The 24,795-nt window shown below is 37.7% G+C and overlaps 1 protein-coding gene across 1 annotated transcript in view; it reads right to left on the bottom strand.

Moving 5' to 3' along the window:
- diaph2 (diaphanous-related formin 2) overlaps positions 1-24,795 on the bottom strand; it is a 442,308-nt gene that overhangs the window by 173,954 nt on the left and 243,559 nt on the right. Inside the window, exons 18-19 of the mRNA XM_082178708.1 lie at positions 14,525-14,626; positions 10,695-10,934 (exon numbers count right to left, since the gene is read on the bottom strand). Of these exons, the coding sequence (XP_082034834.1) occupies positions 10,695-10,934; positions 14,525-14,626 (342 nt within the window). The remainder of the gene's footprint in view (positions 1-10,694; positions 10,935-14,524; positions 14,627-24,795) is intronic.

A 24,795-nucleotide genomic window follows, 5' to 3' on the forward strand; every position in this document is an offset into this window, starting at 1 on the left:
GGAAAACAACCACAACCTTAGGAAAAAAAAAACATTTCCTTCCTGCACGTTAACTAACTTCATGCTACTTTTCTATTTGAAGTTTTAAATTATAGCATAATGATACCAAACTATTAATGCCTTCATGATGCCACAACCAGGTTGACTGAATTTTGAGACTGATGAGTCTGATCTGGACTCTATAATTGGGAGTAAATAATACATAATCAGTAGTGCCTTAAACAGTTCATAAATTAAAATAATTGTGCCTTTATTTTTGTCACCTTCTTTATTCTATTATTCGCTGTCAATCATAATGAAAATCACAAGAAACTCTTAACAAGAATAAGTTTCTCAAACACCCACATAAACAGCTGATAAACTACATGTTGCATATAACTGCAGTATTTAAATTCAAAGAAACCTGGTCAGAATAGGTATTTTTTTCCTACATCAAAACAAATGCAACTTTCAGACTGATGCCGCATATGCAAATGTGTGAAACAAATTAAATACATTTTCAGAATTAAAAAAAAAAATGTATTTCACTTGTTTCACACATATACATATGACATACATATGACATATGACTAACGCAATTCCAAAATCCATTTCTTTGCAGAGAAATTGATTTTAGATTTGGATTAGTTATTTATATCTCAGATCATTAAAGCATATTACTGAACTATTTGGTGCTCACTGCTTCAATCTATATAAAGCTGTTTTGCACCTTGAAACTGTGTGCAATATGACTGTCCTCCAGTGATGTTGAAAGATTTAAGTGGCAGTTATTATTGCCAGACTTTCAGTGCTAATCACATCAGCGTAATGGCCAGTGAAGGGAATACCAAATGAGGGCGAATATGTAATGACTGCCGCAAAATCCGAGGCCGCAATAATTGACATGGACATGCGAGGAACATTATATTGGTCTCATTTTCAATGGACATGTAATAACAAGGTTCATTTCACGAGAGCCTGCGTAATGCCCTGAAAATTGCCAGCAATCCAGCCACAAGGGTTTTCGTGAAAGGCATGTTCAATTGATGCTCAATCTTTTTGTGAATAACATATTTAAAGATTATATTTTTAATAGATATTTATTGGCTAGACAGTATATGAAAGTATAACTGGCGGCGGTATAACTTCCCTCCTTCTCACCTTCAGAGGGAAAATAATGTGACAATAAAGACACCTTGATGACACTTGTTGCTATGGACAATGGCTATTATACCTCCTGTAGTGCAGAAGAGCTCACTGTGGATTATAACAAGTTTGGCAGGAGTAAAATCTACTAACCGCCGCCACTCTCCAAATGACAAGTACAACAAAACAAGAAACACACCGGAATGAATGACAGGGGCATGTTAAATCAATCTCATGTGAATAATTACCAAGGGATGGGTGGGTTGGAACGGGAATAGAGAGGGAGGGCAAACGCGAGCGTCTGCCGGTGTCTCCACGTCAGTGCGCCGGCAACTTGTTCCATAATCATTCCCCACTGTGACCGCACTGCTGCTGGAGACGCATGCTGTGAGAGCTAATTAGCACGGCCCTCCACACTGTGTCCGTTGCCTCTCACACACCCCGCAGCCAAGCTTCCCCACATCCCTTTCACACGTGTGGGGATGCAACACGCTCACACTTTCATACTTTCATTAGATGGGGATCAATCATCTGCTCACATTGGGTAATCACAATTTAATTTCATGCATTTCAAATTTTAATTTGTTTATTATTATGCCCCAAACTGTCATTACATAAAGCCGCTACTGTGCAAGTTTGTTTTCATCTGCTAAGTAAGATCAACACTATGCAGAGAGAAAGAGGTGAAATAAAGGCGATCTAGGTACAGTTTCCATGCAATGAAGAAGCAGAAGTCTGAGGTCTAAGGTTTGCATGATTCAGCTCATGAAAAATTACAAACAAATGCTCTGTGCCAAATCATGGTGAGCTGCCTACAGAAGTGGTATTTTAAGGCACACTCCTGACGTAAAGTGACCCAAAAGTTATAGGCAACTTAATTATACTGTCTAGTAATATACTTTTTGGCCAAACATATATCCCAGAATGCACTGTGACACATATTATACTATTACAAAAACATTTAATTGATTTCAACGATATTACACTGTGTAGCTATCTTCATATACTGTAGATGTGGACTTCCCTATTCCCACATAATTAGAATGCTTATTAAAACTTTATAGTTAGTTACTTTTATAGTTGACATCCTTGGGTTGAATGGCCCTTTAAAATGTAGCTTCCAAGGAATGTAGCTCTTAAGGTTCTGAAAAAAGCTAATGTGTCTTTATTCATACCCTGTAAAAGTGAGAGGATGAATAAGAGATGAATAGAGGGCAAAGCATGACCCTGTAAGAGGTGAAATACAGAGGTTTTAGGTGATTAACCAGTCTTTAATTTTATCTGACAAAACCGTGAGCTGATTAGCACATTGAGGTGAAACCTATTGACATAATAGAAACAGTGCACAGGGTGGGCAGATATGCAGCCAATAATTCTGTGAATAGTGGACAACACAGTATGGAGCCCTGCTGAGAGAGAAAGAGAAAGAGATATAGGGAGAAAGAGAAAGAGAAGAAGAAAGAGAAAGAGAAAGAGAGTTCTATCAAATTAGTGAGGCAGATATACTTTGGCACATCAGTTATGTCAGCTTCTCTGGCAATCTTGTTTGAAATTGAATAATCTAATTTACTTTAAGTTATGATGTTCCACTAATTTTCCAGTCAAGGCACTTCCATTTTATTACTTCCATGCCTCCTTTCTCTTGTTCTTCTATGCCTGTGTGATAACGCTGATGTTCGTTAAGTTCCCAGACATAGATGAATCAGGGATTTCTCTCAACAATACTGGTTCTTTCAGAGGAGAGGCAAGGGAAAACACATAGTGAGTAAAATTGAGACACATTAGAGAGGCTACTATATTTGAGAAAAGGACTAATTAAAAAAAATACAAAAGCATCTAAGGGGGAATGGGAATATACTAATACTACTACTACTACTACTAATAATAATAATAATTATAATAATAATAATTATAATAATTTAATTAATTGAAGCTCGTTGAGGTACCTCTTGGCCATCCAATGCTGTCATGAGCCCGGACTTGGGCTCTCAATAGGAAAGCCTAGGCAACCGATTTAAAAAAAAAAAAAAAAAAAAAAAATTAAAAAAAAAAAAAAAAAAAAAAAAAAAACCATTTACAAACGTAACCCCACACTGTTGTCAGGATAAGTACGATGAGTCATTGCATTCAAAATATTAATTGTGCTAAAGCTATACATTCCTAACTGAATTGCCCCCTCACTGTGATAATATAAAGGGGCTTTTCTGTACCGATTCTATAATTTGTATTCAGCCAACATTTCAGAAGAAACTTTTTATGAGGATATTGTCAAAGTTAATGTGCAAAATTGTTTCTTTTTCCATACAGGTACAATGTCTGTGTGTCTGAAGGTGCTCAGTCATTTAAAGCTGTATTCATAAAAATATAAAGAGGGAGAATGATAGAGAAATAGAGAAAGATAGCCTGTCTAGTTCATATACTTGAATGCACCCAATCCGCCCATTTCAATATTCGTTGAAGTATGTTGAAGAGTTACACGGAATACCAATCAACCTCCATCGAGACATCCGAAAGATATAAATCCTCAAGAACAATTAGCTAATAACAGACATGAGAGGCAAAGGGGACCAAGAAATCTCAGACCACCTAAAGGACTGTCATCTCTGATTGCTCAATTACACATTTTGCCAAAGGACCTTCAGTTTACAGGCGTTGATTGTGCGTAGATCTTCACAGCAGTAGTTTGTGTTTTTATTTAGTCAAGGAAACTATGGGAAAGTCACACTCCAACACACAACAGCTGAGGGGCATGGAAGAAGAAAGAGATACCAAGATGCTGATGGCGACTGGCGTAGTTTGCCTACCAATGGCAGACAGCCTGGACTAGAATGGTAGCCAATAGACTAATCTAAAAGCTCAGAGCCTGCCATGAGGCAAGTTTACTTAGTAAGAATGACAAGTGGAAATCAGAAGGCCTCAGGCTACACCTCTGGCAGTTTTGGGGTGGGGAGTGAGGTAGCTCAGGGAGTTCATTTGTCCATGAACTCACTATCCATGTCATCTGTGAGAAAGACAACCGGCACTGAGAGAATCTCTAAAAAGCTGAGAAATGACGCAAAGATACTGTGAACATATATGAGGAAGAATACTCTACCTATTTCTCTTTCTTCTTTTCAATCTACAAGTTGCCAACATAAACATTGAAATTACTAAACGATGACAGCTGAACACATCTGTTTAACAAAGTGGAAATATTGTAAAAGACTTACAAAAAAGCAAAAATAAAGGTTCAATCTTCATAAACTCTTCTGACATCTCTACTGGAAAGTATCACGCTTAAACAACCCCAAAAGCAGAGAGCAAATCCAGATTTAATGAATATTATCTGTAATTTAATACCTTTTCATGCTTGTAGCTTTGAAAGGGGCTTTGCTGTGGAGTAAGCCTTTTCCCACATGGTTGATTTCATTTGAAGTTGCCATAATCTTTGTGTGCATTCCTCTGAGTCTACCTTTCCTGAAAAATGTCAAATGTTCGCTACAGAAGTTACTTTTTTGAAAAGTATATGACAAGGAGTCAAGAATCCACAACAGAAGGTTACTTTCTACGCTCACACATACTGTAAGATTAAAGTTAACTGAAGCTTAAAAGAGCCGAGATACTTTGTGTGTCTCTGAGAGATGATGGTCAAAGGTACTGGATCTCCATAGATGAAAACACACTTCATACATGCCCCCCAAAATCCAGACATGGCTCAGGCTCTGTTCAAATTTTCTTTTGATATATAGGCTAAAAAAAAGTGCATGCAACCACATATTCAGGATTTAGGCAGACCAAATGTTTAAGAGAAGTAATTTAAAAACGGCAATTTAGCTTGATCAGGAAGGCAAAGTCCCCCTTAATATGTATAGTGGTTGTGGCCCAGAATTAAATAAAAACAAATTCTCATAAATTATATATTTTTTTTCTCTGTAAAACATGTTCTCTGCTGTTTAAAAATGTATTGCATGTATTGAAATGTAATACAAATAAAGTTAACTGCTTTACAAAACAATGGGTTTAGATACAGTGCAGTCTACACATTTAAACCACTCTGGCACTGAACATATTTTATACATGTCTGAATGGAGTGACTTCTGTGTTTAGAACTGCAGGAATCAGTTGACTGTTTGCCACTGCCTGAACATTGACATAGCAGTGTTTGTCTAATAAGGAGTGAGAAAAGCTAGATTCTTAATTTACACACGGCAAACTGCTATACTCACTGATGTTGGTGACTATAGTCGACTGTTTCTTTTATAACAACAGATGTTTAAAGAAAAGCAGAAGGACTTAAACAAGGGAGCACATTTTTTTATTTATTTTTTCAAGGCAGTTCTGAGCTTACAGCAATGTTAACCTGTAAAAAGCTTCTTGAATATGCAAATGAGATCTACAGATGGTACCAAGTGTGACTGCGAGACTCACGGGTCAGCCCACGACCGGCCCTCCCTGATGAGCTCGTTAGCAAGCTGAGGTCTGCCACGTAGGGGGCCATTTACTTGACTGAACTGATTGAGAATGTGGGCATTTCCCTTTGTCCATCAATAACTGCCCAATCAGTGCTCAAGCGAAAAGCTGTCCGCACTGCAGGCACTTCACTAATGTTCTGTAAATGTGAGTCTGACCAATATGAATGCAATTTTCCTGAATCATTTGACAGCTCATATTTTTTTTTAAAAAGGGTGAAAGAAAGCAAAAGACTTAAGGGAGGAAGAAGGAAGGGGAAAAGGTAGGTATACAATTCTGAATCAATAGACCGCTCAAATATAGAAATAAAACTAAGGGTTAATAACAATACAACTGAACTAGAAGGAAGGAATTAAAATGAGGAAGAAAACAAAGGGGAAAGGTATGCAATACCACTGAACCATGAATCAGGAAGGAAAGAAAGAAAGAAAGAAAGAAAGAAAGAAAGAAAGAAAGAAAGAAAGAAAGAAAGAAAGAAAGAAAGAAAGAAAGAAAGAAAGAAAGAAAGAAAGACAGAAAGAAAGAAAGACAGAAAGAAAGAAAGAAAGAAAGAAAGAAAGAAAGAAAGAAAGAAAGAAAGAAAGAAAGAAAGAAAGAAAGAAAGAAAGAAAGACATTTCATGTGTTTAAAAACGTATCTATGGGTATAACACAGAGTCAGAGAACAGCCGATGGGAGCTATAGAGAGGTCTGATGACAGTGTGTTAGTCTGCTACTGCGAGACCCAAGGTCAGGTTTTATGACGAGGTCAGAGAAAATACCGCCGAGCGACGAGCTCGGATGACCATTGGATCCTCTCCGCTCAACTGCCCATGCTCAGGGCAGGGTCACCCATCAGGGGTGTCCTCCCTCTGGGCCATAACACCATCCAACACAGAGATGAGAAAAAAAAACTATCCATGTCACCTCCAAAGCCACCATACTCAATGAGAAAATATTTTTTGTTTGGCATTGAGCTCATTCAAATGCCAACCAAGAACCAGACATGCACTGGAATGAATTGAGTGCATAAGTGCAGTGATGAACAAAAATATAACCGAGGAGCTGACAGAAAGAGGTGAAGGACTTCCTTATGAAAAGTGTGTGTGCATGCAGTTTTTGACAAAATAAACTTGCACCCTCATTTTTAATCAAATACCAATTTGCATGCAGACACACTTTAAGAGAAAGTGAGATGGTCATCAAGGACTCAGATGTTTATGAGCACGAGTGTGTGGTGGTACTGGGGTGTTTTAGAGAGTTGTGTAAAAGCGAACATTGATTAAAGCTCAAACTATAAAACTGTTCAATGAAATTGCCGCATCTTTTTGAAAAATTACTAGTGTTAAACTGTAATTCAGTGGTTTTTGGAAACGCAATTTGTCTGTGCTTAAAAGTAAATAACTGAAAATTGGGAAAAGTGAGAATAACCATTCAGCTATGCCACAACTGGCTCCAGCTTAAACCCCTGTGGTTGGGACACCTGTGTCCCAGCAGCATCTGGGACACCTCCGAATAGATGACAAGGCCAGCAAAGAGATGTAACTAAGAGTGACGGTGTAGTTCTGGCTGCATGGGAACACCGGCAGGGGGGTGGCTGTCTTTCATAGCGGGACCAAATGGCTTCACTATCCAAATCAGCTTGTGAAACACACAGCCAGATGTCCATCTTACATACACAACAAAAGCAGTTACAGCTTTCATACACATTCAGGTAACAGTTAAAATGATCTCAGTAGGGAGGCATACCTGCCAGCTCTACAAATAACCTGTGAAACACAAATAACAGTACTAGAGTAGATCATATTCTCAAGAATAGCATACTGTCATTTGGTGTAGAGTAGTCAAGTTTGTCAATAACTGTCAATACTAAACCCAAGACAGCTATTGCACCTAACATGCATTTCATGACGATTTCAGCTTCAGGTAAAAACAGTTACTACTTAAACATGTTACTATTTTACTACTTGTTATGTAGCACATGCTTTCATCCTGAGGTAAAGTATGCACACGCCTTGCTCAATAGCTCTGGACTGGTACCCGGAAGGTTGAAGGTTCAAATCCCACACGGGATGATGCATCACCATCACCATTGTGCTTAAGCTTGAGCAAGGCACTTAAGGGGCAATGTGCCTGTAAGACGAGTGTTCCAAGTTGCTTTGGATAAAAGTATCTGCTAAATACCAAGTTGTGTAGTAGAAGCTTTTTGGTCTGGTTCCCGACAGATTGTAGATTCAAACCCCTTGCGATCCATGAGCTATTATCATTTCCACTAAGTTCTCTATAATCTTATTTTGAATGCAGTGTAGAACTTGGCTGTTTCTTAATTATAAGAAGGGAAAGAACGGCCTTGAATTCTCGTGGAGCCCAGTCTTGCCAAGTTACCTTGAAATAACAAACTTGGAAGGATACGAGGACACAGAATGCATCTTTGTGAGAATTGAGATGTGCTGTGAAATTGTTGCTCAACTGATCGTTCAGCACATATTAGGCAGTGGGACAGCACCATCCAATGCACAATATATAACACACAACATCACAGGCCTATTAAAATATTTACTTACATTATTGTTATTATTTGATATCTTTTTATTTTACATGAGTATTTGTGTAAATTAATATGTATATTTAACCCTCTGAGGTCGAGAAACGCGCCGACGCGTTTTGCTGGATTTTTTTCACATAGCAGCAACATAAACTTAAATTACTCCGTCATTTATGGTTATACAGAAAAAAGAAATATAAAAAAATAATCTGTGATATTTCTACTTTTGTATGTGTCCACTTACAATCAAATCAAAACATTGTGCTTTTGTAAAATAAAGAAAATAAACAGGGTGTGCGTTCTGCCTCTCCGTCGCGGTGAACTTTTTTTTCTTGAGCACGTCTATAAACTGAATCAAAACATTTATGAGCCATACACCTTTATACACATTTAAGTGTGTACTTTTAAATGATCGGATTCAAACTGAAAACAAATATTCTCTGTTTAAGTAATTTGTATAAAACCAACAGGATGTCCAGTATCTCAAACGCTTGCTAATTACTTTTTAATTCGACACGCCCACTCGCGCAAAAGAGATTCACATGCAAATCTCCACATGGGACGCGAACGCCCTCGTTACCTCAAACACAAAACACCAAAAAACTTCACAAGTCTCTGCTTTTCGTCGAGTTTGGAAGACACGTCTGAGCTTACATTGGATTTACCTCAGAAGAAGAAGAACGCGATTTGAAGACAAGAAAGATGTAAGGTAAGAAATTCTTACTTATTAGTTTATGGTATTGTTGCATAAACTTCACATTGCAGTTGAACTGTTGCTAGATATATGGTGAATATTATACTATTTAGACCCGTGTTTACTGTTAAATACTGTTTGTGGATATCTGCTCAAACATAGATATGTATAACCATAATGTTTAATATTTTGGAGCGCGATGGCGTTTGAATGTATCATATTTTGGAGCGCGCTGTGGGTTTTAATGTATCATATTTTGGAGCGCGATTGCGTTTGAAAGGAAAAATGCACCAAACATTAGGCTTTATGTTTTTACTATTATCTCATTTCATATCATCATAACGAATGGAAACATTTGAAGTAACATATGATAATCAATATATTTTTCTCTAGCGTAGTTGTTCTTGAAATCTTTTGGAAGATTTAATTTATTGTTATTATTATTTTATGCAGCACTGCGTAGCCTATGCCTACAAGGCACAACAAACCTGGTGTTCATTATATATTGTTGGAAACGTGTGTGTGTGTATTCTGTGAATTTTAAAAATAAATTTTAACCAGAAAAATCTAAAATCTATTCCCAAAATCGTGCAGCCCTATAGTTTCTCTTGATATCAGTATGTTCACAGTTTTTTCTTTTTTGTTTTCTTTCAGGGACCAGATGCAACTGAGTCCTGCCGACTTCAACATTCACATGAGTCTCTGTACATGAACATGGTAAAGTGAAAATCAAACACCTTGGAAATGAAAGGTATGTACAATGTTTTTAGGAATGGCACAAAGGTCTCTGTCTTTGGATCATTGTTTTCAATGTGCTCTTTTGTCATTTGTATTTTTGGATTGTGTTGTGTTGTAAATAAATCCAAACAATCTAAAAGCCATTCTTTTTTAAATCTCCTCATTCTTTGTGCAAGGTTGCTCTGAATGACAGGGCCTGATCGCTCCTAATAGGGCAGTTAGGGGAGTGTCTTTGTCTTTCTCAGGTGTTGAAGGCTTACATATTCATGAGATGATCACGCCTCTTCGCATATGGCTTTGTCACACAAAACACGTCTTAGAAATTTTAAATCAATATATTGTCTTATCTGAATGAGCAGTCAGGGTGATTTTCACATAGTTTTGGAGCAAATATTCTAGGCTATGTCATACAATTTTCAAAAGTCTTGTGAATAAATAATCAGTATGGGTTTCATGGCCTTATTTCAGTGACAATTTTTTTTTGTATTTTCACAAACCACGCATAAATGTCATTATCTCAAAACTACAAACTTTTACATACATGCTGCTGATATATTATTGTAGCAGAGTTTGTGCTGAATACAGTGTAATTAGACTTTAGCCATGAAAATGTCACTAGTAACAGAAAAAAATACAAATGTCAGAGCATGTCAGAACACCTCCAGAGCCCAGAAAACAGCTCAGACCTCAGAGGGTTAATGTTACGCTTTGTCAACGTTAAGATTCTTTCAAATACACCAATAAAAAATATTGCAGGATTTCTCCAGGAATTAGAACTTTATAAAAATGATGTCAAACAAAATGACAAATGTTTACTTTTATGAGCCGTCACATATTTGTAGAAATCTCTTAAGTGAGAACGAGATTTTTTTTTAAAGTTTACAGGCTTCCGTACATCCTCCGCCCACAATGACTTCTGGGATTTTTTTAGAGTATGATTATCTTAAGTCTGCACTCGATGCATCCTTGATAACAAGAACACATCCAGGTACTATCATGCGTTCTCTGTACTTGCGTTCTTGACTATTGGAACAGGACTTTGCACGATTAAAGATGGCCTAGTACGAGAACACAAGGACACAAGAAACGACCCTTGTGATTGTAATTTAAGCACATATGGTATAGTCTCAGGAAAATATAAAAAGGATTCCATTAGGTTTTGTACCTTGCAGAGGAAGCTGATGTTGAAGCCGAATGTTTGAGCATTTCTGGAGCCAGCGTTCATGTAATTCCCGACCAGCAGCACCATCTCCAAGAGCATGCTGAAACCTTCGCTCTTCTTTACCTCCTCGCAGGCGAATGTCACGTTCATGATATCTGGACGGATGTTGTTCACCTGCTCCTCAAACGTCAGCTTGAACAGGATCCCGTTCAGTCGAGGACGCAGCATCTTGACTGAGCTCATCTGAAATGGAGAAAAAACAATTAAAACTTACACATCCTCAGTTATCACAACACAAACACAAGGATTACTTCTGGAATATGAAATATTTCAGAATGAAACCAGTTTTTCTATCTGTTTTAGGACTAAATAGTTATTTAGCTATTGGTTAGCATTTTCAAAAGGACTGAATGGCCTAAAGTGGAAAAGGAACAGAACATTTAGAGTAAAGATTACTAAACCTCTTTTTTCCCTTAGAATACAGCACACTTGATGAATCATTCACAATAAAACCATAAAGAAGGTTAAATATATCCGAGCCATGGCACAGTGGCAAAAAAGACCATAAATAAAATGAAGTATTTACCAGCACAATTGTGTTAACGCTGTAAACAGAAATTTTGCAACAAATCTTGTACGAATAAATGTCAGATTTTGCCGTTCACCTATAATTACATTTAACCGTAATAACAGCAACAATATAATTGTTTCTGGTGCTGGAGTGAGATGACATTTCAGTTAAAAGACAGCAAGGAGGAGGAGGAGGAGAGGAAGGAACAAGGAGACAAAAACAACAACATGAATCCTACAGGAGCTGCTCGTTGAGGAGGGCGACCTCAGACACTCTTGCTCCAGATTTCTGCATAATCTGATGCTCGCAGGCAGCCCAGAGATGCAGTCAGGATGTACCATTACCGCTCACATTTATTCATCTTTATGAGCAAGTTGCCGATCAAAAAAAACCCCAGAATCGGCCTCACGCCCCCATGCACCAACCCCACCCCACCTCCTCCCTGCACATCCAGATTTGATTTCTCTGTATAAGAGGAAATCACAATAAAAGAGGGTGAGTTGGTGACAGCTCTGGAGGGAGACGAGCTGAGAGTGACTTATTTCCCAAAGGAGCAGTGCAAGGTGGTGTTGATGAGGTGCTTCCACAGGCTGCCTGTATATTACCCGCCTTGAGCGCAGTCACAGGAGGAGACTGTCACAACGTGCTTCATTACGCTCTCCAAAGACACAGGTAGTGAAAGACAAAACACAGAGCGAGAGCTAGAAGGTTGTTCTGTTACCCTGCTCTGAATTGATTCCTATGTGAATCTGCTGTCACCAGCAGGTTTGTCAAAAGCGCCTAATATCAGTGAAGGAATGCATATGCATCAACCTAGATAGATTTGTGCATGACAGGACTACATCTGACTACAACTGTAAGGAAGAGTTGCTATGTAAAAGAAAAGTGATTTGGAGTGCTTAAAGGAATCGTTCACCCAAAAAATGGAAATTCTATCATCATTTGTTCACCCTCATGTTATTCCAAACACATCTGATGAAAAAAAAAAAAAATGAAAAAAAAGAGAGATGTTAGGCAGAGTGCTCTTGTCTATACAAAGTAAGAAAATAAGAAGCTGCATCAGCACCAAATACATAAACTTAGCTGAACGCAAAAATGTTGATATATTAGTTTTATTTTATTACATTTGTTTACAGCTTGCGGAAAACAAAATGGGCACCAGTTGTCATGACAACGACAAAGTTTATACTAGCCGCTTTTGATAACTGATTTAAATAAATAGTTGTATTTATATAGCACCTTTCTTAAAGTCACAGTCACTTAAAGACAATCCATTGATTAAGCTGTCAGTGTATACTGGAATTGACAAGCAAAGAATTGACAAAAAGAGTAAAAAAAAATTTGAGTAAAAAAAAGAAAGAAAGCCATTGGGGTTTTTAACCACATAGGGTGATTAAATGATGGCACTTTTGGGTGAACTATTCCTTTAATCCAGGTGCGAGTCTCATCAAGTGATGGACTGTGCACTGGGCAGAACTAACCGATGTAGAGAGAAGCTTAAATATTTGAGACAAAGTCAAGACAAAGGCCAATTTTAATGGGATCTGGTCAATATAGGAATAGAGGAAGTCTAAAAGCCTTTCCGGTTTAAGAACTCGGGACCTAATCATGATCTGTAGTCAAATAAAGCTCTGGCTCACTCTTTATTATTCATCAAAATCATAGCTTCTGTCAGTCACAACCAGGCTACCAGATTTGACTTGTCATAAAAAATGCCCTTTATATTCTTGGCCTTTTAATTATACATTACTCAGTCTCTTTATATATTGAATAGCACTGATCCTGCATGGAGCCTGAAGGCATTCTTTCTCCTGCTCTCTCCGTCTATGCCTAATTTCCCGATGCCCCCCATTCTGCTTTTCAGTTCAAAATCCTTCACACGGAAGTAGGGAGCTATTGGTGTGAACAGCAACAGAAATGGAAAGGAGGTTGATTTTAGTATCAGAGAGAGAGAGGGAGTGGAGGAAACAAACAGGCGGAAGTGGAACAGAGACGTGTGAAGGGTTATGCACTGGAGTGTGACGAAAGTAGAGGAGAAAATAGTGAACCGGAGCCAAAAGAGAGAGAAACGAATTAGAGGGGAAGAAAAGACTAAGAAAATGAGATCGATAAAATCGATAGGCAGCTGGAATGCTTTTTAGTGTGAGATAACCCCCCTTTTTTTACCAAATTATTGGTGCTGGTGCCAGGCCCAGTGTTTTGTACCACGTTTTGTTTGGCTTCTGATGTTGTTATTTCTTCAATTGAAAAGTGTACGGAATGATTCCAAGCTCTGGTATGGCACCTGCACAGTGTCTCTGGAAAAGGCTGCACTCCAGACTCAAACATTGAGCAACATTGAAACATTTAGGAATCAAATTACTTTAAGTCGTTAAATTACAAAATTGCTCCAAACCGATGGTTGATTCCTATTCATATATGTATTGGCCATTGGAAGCAAAAGATCAGAAAGGGTATAGAACAGTTGCAGTAGATATAGTTGTAATACTATGTATGTCTACTGTCCATAAACATGCCCTACATATGCACTGCAGTTCATTGGGTGCATTTTTTAAACCAGCAGTCACTAAAAGTACATGCTGATTGGCTGAGACGATACACAGGAGTGTTTTTAATTTTTTAAATAGATTGAATATAAAATTGACTATTGCTCTTGAGCGTTTTTCACTCAAATAATTTTGTGTTCCAATTTCAAGTTCCTCTAATTATCCAGAACAGTATTTGTGCCACATAGATATAACACTTTGAAACAGTATTTCTGCCTTTTAGGGGAGAACAAAAGTCGAGCGAAACATTGACTTGATTATGGTTCAAACAAAACACCCACCTTATTGCTTTCCCCAAAACAAAGATCTTGCTTAGAATCGATTTCACCTTACAACTGGAATACTATATTCATTGCATCACAGCTCTGCTGTGAATGTTTATCATTAACAACTCTGTCATATGAACAACCAGTTTCAAAAACATAAACGAACAGCAGTGATTCTTAATTGATTTTTAGCCTTACATGACAGAAAATCTATCATAAATGCAACTGATACTTAGAAAAAAAGAAAGAAAAGGTTTGTCTTATTTGTAAACACTTTAGTCTGGCAACTGATAAAAAAAATCAAATAGTCTAATACAAATAATAATACATATTTTGAATATTCATATTTTACATTTTGTCTCATTTGTAAACATTTAGTCTGGAGCCCTGAAATGTGTAAAAGTCTCCTGGAGCTATTCTAGTGATTTTAGGAACAATCTCAGTACTCACCACAATTCCAAACTGTTCTGATTCACAAAGCTCCTCATATTCGTTTTTCAGCTCTGCCAGATTGCTCAGCTCCTTCTGCTCAGGAAGGTTTTTGATCAGGTTCTGCAAAAAAAAGAAAGAAAGTAAAAACAGACCCATCAGTACCACAGGAGAAAACACCTGCTGCCAGCTAATTTGGTGAACTAATCGCAGGGATGTGAGAGATGGTAGACGGTGGAGTATGGCTTAAAATGAGGCCATAGCTTTATATGCTATTGTGCCTTATGCTGGCGGTCTGAAACACACTTGCGATTCACATAGAGACTCCCTAATGTTCACATCTTTCCCTATTCCTGCACACTGCCAATCTCAGATTGGGCTTTAAAAATCTATAGAAGCTCAATTCAAGGGGAAATATTAATGATGATCTTGACTCCATCTTGTTTTCTTCAGCTTCTTAACAAGTTGGGACTAGATAGAGCCAACACTCTCCAAAGAAAATCTGCCATGCATTACTCTTGGAGCTCAGCCGAGGTCAAAGTTTTACAGTGCTGAGCAAATGACGTTCAAGGTGACTGAGAAATAAGGGAATAAATACCACCCCCATGCCCACATAATTTAAGATGTCACTGAAATGTCCCTGATATTTATGGCTTTCTTTTCTTTTCAGACAATTTGGGATGGAGGGCATCTTTGAGGCAATTTTGCGACAAAATTTTTGCCACTTTACCGATGTCAGGAACTCAATTGCCTCCCTTTACACCCCAAAACATTTTCATATTGCATGTACAACTTCGCAATTACCTCTAAGACTAAAAGCACGCTGTAGGTGATGTGGGCGAATGAAACCTTCATTTTCTCTAAATGCTAATTGTGCTCATAAAGGTCAGCTGAGTAAATGAAAAGAAGCATGGCAACTTTTTTTTTTTTTCACCAAAGAAGAGGTGCCCTTTTCATTGGTAGACTTCCTCTCTCATTATGTCTTCTAATTTGGTTGGCATAATCACACATAGCCAATCCTGCTGAGTTGCCAGCAAATTACAAGCTCCAGCTGATGTGAAGGCTGGCATGTGTGTCATATCTTCAATATACTGTAAGTACATAACAGAAATATTAACAATAACTGCCTTTCTTGTCCTCCCTGTTGGAAGCATGGCCTAATCCTAATTAAATGCTTTTATGTGGTCTCTCTCTGAAATAACTTCAAATGTCGTGCTGACAATAATAAGCCTGACGCAACACAAAGCCAATGCACTGACACCTGGATATCGAACAAAATAAAGTGTATCTAGTGCTGAGGGATTTTGATGAACTTTACTCAAATAAATAATGGATAAGAATTTCTCACGTACAAAGGAAGGTTTCAGAAAGCAGTAAGATAAAGAAAAATGTGATATTACTATAAACTAGGCCTTTAAACTCCAGTGAGTTTGGTGCTATTCTCAATAGTAAACACAGACAGCATTGTAGAGGTTTTTCCTCTCCTTTTCTCCGTAAGACATGTGCTTGCTTTTGATGAGATAATCATTAGGCTTTGTTCTTTCTGGAATAGATGAATATATGCATAAGCACAGCTCTTTTTTAAGGATGCCTAACACATCCACTTTCCCAAGTTCAAAGCAAACCTAGACTAAAATAAAAATGTGTCAGAAGCCTATAATTGTCTGGACAATGAGATAAAACTGACAGTTGACTCCATCATCTCAGATGTTAAATTAAATAAATGTGCTTTGAGATGTTTCAGAAAAAGCCTGCAATCGAGCAGCAAAGACCGGCCACGTTAGGGGGAGGGATTACGGTAAAACGGCCTTTCTCTTGTCTGAAAGAGTCTGAGGAACATTAGCCCGGCGGTTCGGCTGAGGAACAAAGCTCCCCTAAACAATGTATCATTGATTTTGAATGAAGCACAACAACACAGCAGCACACCATTCAGCCACAGCAATCATCATTGCTAATGTGCCGCCAAATCTCATTATTGGAGTTGTATTTCTCCATCGCCACTCGCAGAGACGAGACAAGCGATTAGGGTTCGCCGCTGCCTCCTTTCCAAAGGCATCTATAGGACAACCCGCCAAATAGAGCAGAGACGGCGGGAAGATGAAACAAATGGGGCTAAAGTGACAGGAGAGAAAACGCTGTTAATTGCTAATACGCTCGTCTATGGTTTACATAATTATCGGAGTCCCGCATCTTGAGCAAATGACACGCAAGCAGAGCCATATGGGAGGGTTGGTAAGAGGCAGTTGAACCCTGAATGAATCAGTCTGCTCTCTCCAGGCCTACAGACTCAATCTGCATCTGGGAGGGGGGTTAGCAGAGCATGGGCCCTAGCAGACAAGACATGCTATGCTAATAATCCAGCCATTTGGACTCTCACTGCAGGACCAGATACATGCATGCTGTCACGCTTTATTCTTCAAGACACTGCTCATCTCAATGTCATTTCAGACTTCATGACCTTATTTACTTCCTTAAGTTCCTGATCTTAGTTTAAGAGACTCATTCGTGCAGGTTATTCCTAAGGTTTAAAATAAAAAGTTTGGTTTTGTAATCTTTAATCTAAATGCAAACTTTTCTTCCTCTAAAACAAATGTCCTTTTCCAATGATCTTTTCACATAGGATAATGTTAACCAATAGCTACACAGCTTTTAAGCTATTATTTTAAATTAATAAAATTAATTATTTAAATGATTTTATTATAAAAATAATACAATTATTTTAACTCATATTTAATATGCATTCCTTCTGTTATGTAACATGCAGGATGGATGGATGGATATAGTATCAATTATGATTAGATTTGGTGTGTCGTACCACTGTTATGCGGATGAGACTCATTCGTGCAGGTTATTCCTAAGGTTTAAAATAAAAAGTTTGGTTTTGTAATCTTTAATCTAAATGCAAACTTTTCTTCCTCTAAAACAAATGTCCTTTTCCAATGATCTTTTCACATAGGATAATGTTAACCAATAGCTACACAGCTTTTAAGCTATTATTTTAAATTAATAAAATTAATTATTTAAATGATTTTATTATAAAAATAATACAATTACTTTAACTCATATTTAATATGCATTCCTTCTGTTATGTAACATGCAGGATGGATGGATGGATATAGTATCAATTATGATTAGATTTGGTGTGTCGTACCACTGTTATGCGGATGAGACCCAACTCTACATACCTATAAAACATAAAGATAACTCTACATATAAGAGATTACAAGACTGTCTTCACAAACTCAAGCTGTGAACAAACAAATCAATGCCACAGTCAGCGCCAGTTTTTACCACCTATGCCGGATAGCCAAAGTCAAACAATTTTTTATTTAAATGTTAAAACAGCTTCCACATTAGCTGAATTTAAATCCTTGATAAAAAATAAAATAAAACAAATTCTCGTGCTTTTATTCTACGGTAACTTTTATTTTTCTTGCTCTGTTTTACTTTTTCTCTTACTTTCGTGTACAGCATTTTGGCCAACCAAGGTTGATTTTAAAAGTGCTTTATAAATAAAATTTGATTGGATGGACGGATGGATGGATGGACAGAATTTGCACTGATTGAGCACTGCTATTGTGCCTGGGAAGACTGCAATTTCAATGTTGAGTGAAACACCGGAATTAAGGTGCAATTACTTGTGCTTTGGTACGTTTCCATGTAACTGTTAAAACGAGGAGAGTCTGTAAGTGTAATGACTGCCAAGTTCTTAAATGATACAGGAATTAATCCAGTGTTGGAAGAGGATAGAGAGAAGGAAAGCAGGACAGAGAAGGCTCAGAATAAGAAAACATTTAGACTGAATGAAAATATCTGAGGTTTCCAGCAGTATACTTTGATCTCTGATGTTGACATTTTCCGATCACACACTCAACCTATGCCAAGTTAATAATTTTAAGTCTTCAGTCAGAACAGAGACTCTGGATATGTTCAGATTACTTCCACACTAGTCTTAGTTCTGCCGTAAAGAGTATAGTATGAATACTATATGAATGCTTAAATTACCCTGAACACATTTGCCGAAATCAGCAATGCACTGCATGGAACACTTTGTCTCACAATCCTTCCACTTCCAATGTGATAAATGAACACCCTTTTTCTTTTCTTTTTTTTTTATGTTCCTGCCAACATTTTACAAAAAAGTATTCTACAAAGTAAAAAAAAATAAAAATAAAAAAAAATAAAAAAAAATAATAATAATAGGAATGCACCAATATCTAAACTTAGCAATAAGCTAATAATTATTGTGATGTCATGGACAATAAACAATAAATATAATATTAATATTATTTCTCACAATATTATTGGAGGTATGAAATATATATTTTTTTAATTTCACAATATGCAAAATATTACAGTGTTGTTAGTGTATGTTAGTTATTTAAGAGTTTTTTTTTTAGTTTTTTTACTGAACATTAGATGATGGCAAATGTAGTTTAAATGTAAAAATAGGGGAAATGAGCATACACCATTTAATATTCAATATTAAACAACACAATTAAATGAAAAAGTTGTGTGCCTACTGTTCCACTTAATGAAAATAAACAAACTAACAATAAATTAAATAATAAACAAACATATACATTTTAATGTACAGTGTTCTGTAAGTAGCAATCTAGTATTCCATTTCAAACACAGCCTCTAAGTCTAAGGAGTGTTTTTACACTTATCTGATTATCCATCAGCAGAGGGTTTGTTAACCCAATAAGTGAGACAGCATGCACAATACAGGCTAAGGGAAAAAGAACAGCCATTACAACAGGCGCACCATGCTTGGGTAGATGGAAATAAATTACTCCCACGGACGTCTCTCCCCGGCTCAGCAAAGCATATGCCCAACGGTAAAGTCAGAAACGAGGGAAGATCAACAAATCTCAAATTACCCTCCCAGGGACAGCACAATCAATAAAAATGTTCTACCAGCAATAAACTCTTTATTAAACTGAAAGAATTCACAAAAGGAGGGGTGCACGGGGGGCTGTAACCTTGCCTGTATGTGATGCCAAACACAGAACTCATCGTCTGAACCAGTCAGGTCTGTTGTGGATAGGGCTGACAGATGTGATAACAGAGTCTGTTCGCCCTCCTTTTTTTCTTCTAATTGATCTGTTCTTCATTTTTTGGGACGCATTGCCGCATGCAGCTCAGGCTCTCTCTTGGCCAAGCACACATGAAACATTATACAGTCGCCTTCCTGCCGTGCCATCTCAGCAGGTCTCGGCACAGCTTTCGGTAAATCGTTTCAGGGACCTCTGCTTAAATCAATACTGGAGAACTCTGTAACATACCCAGACAGACATTTTAAAAATATTACTTCATGAGGGCTATATTTGTGCGTTTCAGTAAATATTTTACTCGTGCACATAATGACTTTATTTTGAAGAGAATACTTTGATCTCTGTAAAGAAAGCTTATGTATCATGCAACAAAAATGTCACAATGTGATGCCTCTAAGAGAAATAAATGGCTCAGATTAGAGTAAATCTCTTCTTCCATGTAATGTAGAGCGCATGATTCAGCCCGACATCAGAGTTGAACAACCTGTTTGATGAGTTAGTCACCTTATCTCTCAGAAACCTAATGCACATGCAGTCCTTATCAAACTTACTTATTATAATAAATAAGCAGGGTAATTATCATGACACCGTCAATGCAAACAGCTTCTATCCAATTAGGGTGCAATACAGCATTGGTCTACGAAATTAGGTCACAATTTTATCACAGCTGTGTCTCATGATTTAATAACACAGCACTCCACTTGCAAGTGTAATCACACACTTCCCAGGAACTTGCACCAAAACACGGCAGACTATTTTAAGAACATGTACGGTGGCTTGCGAAAGTTTTCAAACCCTGTAACTTAGCTGCTAAATTAACTACTTTTTTTTTCCACATAAACTCTATACACCATAATAAAATAATAATAATAAAAGAAAAAAATATTTGTGATAATTGCAAATTTATTCAAAATAAACAACTAAAATAATTACATTGCGTAAGTATTCATACCTTTTTCTGGGATACTTGAAATGTACCTTGTAGGTGTTACTACACTTCGAGTGGTGATAACCTGGGGCAAATTCAATTGAATAGGTATGATCTAGAAAGGCACACACCTCTCGATAAAAGATCTAACAGCTGAAAATGTATATCAGAGCAAAAGCCAAGCCATGAGGTCAAAACAACCGCCTGTAGAGCTCAGAGACAGGATTGTGTCGAGACACAGATCTGGGGAAGACAGGTGTGATTGTCCTGCTGTATTGACGGTTCACAAAAGCATGCAGCCTCCATACTCCTTAATGGAAGTAGTTTGAAACAACCAGGATTCTTCCTAGAGCTGGTCTCCTGGCTAAACTGAGAAAATTATGGAGAAGGGGCTTAATTAAAGTTGGTCCTAATTAAAGTTGGTCACCAACATCAAGCTGATGGTCACTCTGGTTGAGCTCCATCACGTGACGGCCAAGTATGGTAGCCCATACTCAGAATTTATCCTCTGCATTTAACCCATCGAAGTTAGTGGACAGCCGTTTTTGCCACCCATTGATGGACTGCTCAAGTGCACGTCAGTCATGGGTATTGAGGTTGGAAGATTTTTCCTGCCGGTATTGAGAAACGAATCGTCAACCTTTGGGTTACAAGTCTGACTCTCTAACCATTAGTCCATGACTGCCCCCAAATCTCCCCATATGGGAGGACAAACACCACAGCAACACTTCACCAACCTGGGCTTTATGTCAGAATGGCCAGACTCAAGCCTTTCCTCAGTGAAGACACATGCAAACCTTACATTTTTGTTTTATTATTCTTAATAAATATGCAGTTATCACAAATCGTTTTTTTTTTTTTTTTTGCTTTGTCGTGATGTTGTATGGAGTGTATATTAATATGGGGGAAAAATTAATTTAAAGTAGTTTAACAAGGCAGCAACATCAAAATGTGGTTGAGTTTGAATACTTTCGCAAGACACTGTATATTGGAGACGGTAAAGGCCACAGTTTTAATAAAACATGCATTTAAAGGAATAACAACAACGGCTGCTTTAAGTGAGATGTGACACCTAAATAGTGGTGGTCTTACAAACAGACAGAGAATACACTGATAGACAGTCACTCAGGAGGCAAATTTTCCTCAATGGGCACAACATGCGACACATTAGAGGGTTGTGCAGTTGGCATTAAGCTAATCTACAGAGTCGCACTCTGACAGATTAGAAAGGGATCTCTACTCCGCTAAATCAACACCTCAGACTGTCACAGTCACTAGCCACAGTTGGCGATTGACAGGCGACAAACCTGGGATGACAGATTCCAAAATCGCATTAAACTAAATGAGAAAAAAAAAAAAAAAAAGGATTATTTGGGTCGTTGAGCGATAGAACTGGTAAAGCTGACATACCTACCATGACATTAATTTTGTCTTTCTAAAGAATTTTTTTTTTTTCAGAATATGGGGGAAATGAACACCTGAGCAGTCTGTTACATTTTGTGTGTATGTGTGTGTGTGTGCCTGCATGTGCGCGTACTTGTAAAACTATCTTTGTGAGGACCGGTTTGAGTTTTAGACAATCGGAGGGAGGACAAAGAGAGTAAAGTGAGGACATTTTGGCTGGTCCTCACTTTCACCCCTTTAACCCTCTGGGGACGGCGGTCGCGCCGGCGTGACCAGCTCATGACCCGCTACGCCAGAGCCTCTATGCTGTAGAAAACACGTTGGTTTTAATTTATACTTCTGCGTCGTTGTCCGCGTTGACGCGCAATTACTCATGCAGAGGGAGCATGTGTAACCCGAGGGAACGGTTCTGCGTAGAATTGACGCGTTGTTACATTTTTGGAGAGGTGCAAGTCAGGGTACGCCGAAGGGTACGCGCGCAACACACAGCCTACAACGTAGCTACGGCAGGAGTTCGACGCAGAAGTATAAATTGGGCTTAACCCTCTGGGGTCGGCAAACGCACCGGCGCGTTTTAGTCCATTTTTTTTTCACATACAGTAGCAGCAAAATAGACTTAAAATACTCCATAATGTATTGTCATGCAGACTTAATAAATATGAAAACATAAACTGTAAAATGTCTACTTTTTTATGTGTCCACTTACCATCGAAACAAAACATTGTGTTTTTGTAAAATAAAGAAAATAAACAAGGTGTGCTTTCTGCCTCTCCGTGAACTTTTTTTCTGGAGCATGTCTCTAAATTTAAACAAAACTCAGCAAATACTATTCAACCAGGCATGCGCAATATATCTTTATAATCATTTAAGTGTCTACTATTAAATTATCTAATTCAAAACGAAAACAAATATTCTCTCTTTATGTAATCTGTATGAAAAGAGAGAGATGTCAGTCGTTCTGTTTCAGCTCATTATCTGCTAATGTGAACACGCCTACAGAGATTCTGCGCACTATTCAAACGCAAATGATCTGAGGCGATCAATGCAAACCTGTTAACGCCCACATCAGGATGATAAAACACATCAAGTTGAATCAGATTAATGTACTTTACGTCATCTTGCGACGCTGTGAGGAATAATACTATCGGAATAATAATCCTGGAAAATTTACCTCAGAAGTGCTGGTTTAGTTTCACTTCGAGGAGCAACGGATCCAGCTGAGGATTGTGAATAGTAAGTTCTTTATTCTTAAGTGCTTTGTTCTAATCACAATATGGAATAGTGTCTCTAAACTGCAAAAATACTGTTTAAATTTGAATCGCGTTTCTGTGTGTGAATGAATGAACGGCACAAATGCGCGCTGTAGTTTACAGGCACTTACATTAGTATATGTTATTTTTACATGAACACATCTACTAGTTTAGCTTTTACCAAACTATATTGCTATACTGAGATGAGTAAAAATCAACAGAAATATGTTGAAATAAAATGTCTTTGTATAAGCAACATATTAAACTGCAAATTAACATTTATATGCCCTAATATATCATAAAAACAATATGTCACAGACGAAATATGAAAGACAACACTTTGACTAGTTTTGGATAGATTATAAATTTTGTATAGTAACAGACTACTGCCACATCAAATCAGCTTTTGTTCGCCAATTTCTGCTCATATGTTAAATATATAGCCTAGTATGTTTTGTCAAAAATAAAGTCATCAACTAAGATGCTTTTTATCAGTGACGCATTTGGGGAGAGGATATATTCCAAAACCTTCTGAAAATACAGTATGAGAATTAACTGCACAATTACTAGAAATGTTTACCTTGGATATTATACAATTTGCATGCATACATCCTAAATTACATAGTACATTTAATTAAAATAGAAAATAATTGTTTTAAAATGTCATTGTGCTATTGAATAAGCATCTCATGCAGAGGAGCCTACCAGCTCTGTGCCAAAACCAAGCTTCAATTAAACTCAAGGGGATGAGCAGTGTTTTCTGCTTATGTTATAATCTGGAAGCTTGGCGCACCTCTGTCCTTCTCGTCCTGTCCTGAACGTACTTTTCTCAATATGCAAACGATAGGTAACAATACACAGGCTGCTCGTCACCTGTTGTAAGTCTCGAGAACAAAAGCTGGCACCGTCGCCATGCCCTGCAACCAACCTTTGAGCCTGGTAATGAGGGCTCATGAATATGTATGAAGGCAATGTCGAAATAGCAGACGATCCGGGTGATTGACAAACAAGATACACAATAATAACAAGCAAGGGCAAACACAAAACCCCTAACAGGCACAGCCATCCACAAGCATGCTGAGAAGGCCATAGCAGAGCTGAAGTGAGGCGCAGCAGGAGGGGGCGCTGACAGGGCATACGTCAGGATGGACAACTGGCTTCTCAGAAAATGTTAAGAAGATTTCAGTCAAGGACACTACCTTACATCACCCTAATAAGCTATTAATGTGATGCCAGATTCCTAAAAACTCAAGAATGCAGTACTGTCATCTCTAATGCTGTGGTACTGTATCACACAGGACAGAGAGTGTGGTTATTTGTCATCGTTACACATTATGCATTGGGCTACATACTTTATTAGCTGTCGTTATGGTGCTTTGAGTGTAGCAAAAAGAGATTTCAAGGACAGACGATTGAAAAATCAGACTCTGTGTTCTTTTCATTTTGTCATTTCTGTGTCTCTAAAGTCATCAAACGAATTTGCCAAACATTACCACCAGTAGGTAAGCAGCTTTTAAAAATCGAATGCTATGTAATGACTTGTTGCACTTTTTGTACATGCCAAAACATATACAAATCAAGGATAAGATAAAGTTGTTTAAAGGGATAGTTCACTCATGTTATTCTAAAAATTACTTTTGACTTTTTATGACA

Source organism: Leuciscus leuciscus (genome assembly GCF_965113295.1).
Source record: "Leuciscus leuciscus genome assembly, chromosome: 8".
Classification (NCBI taxonomy): Eukaryota; Metazoa; Chordata; class Actinopteri; order Cypriniformes; family Leuciscidae; genus Leuciscus; species Leuciscus leuciscus.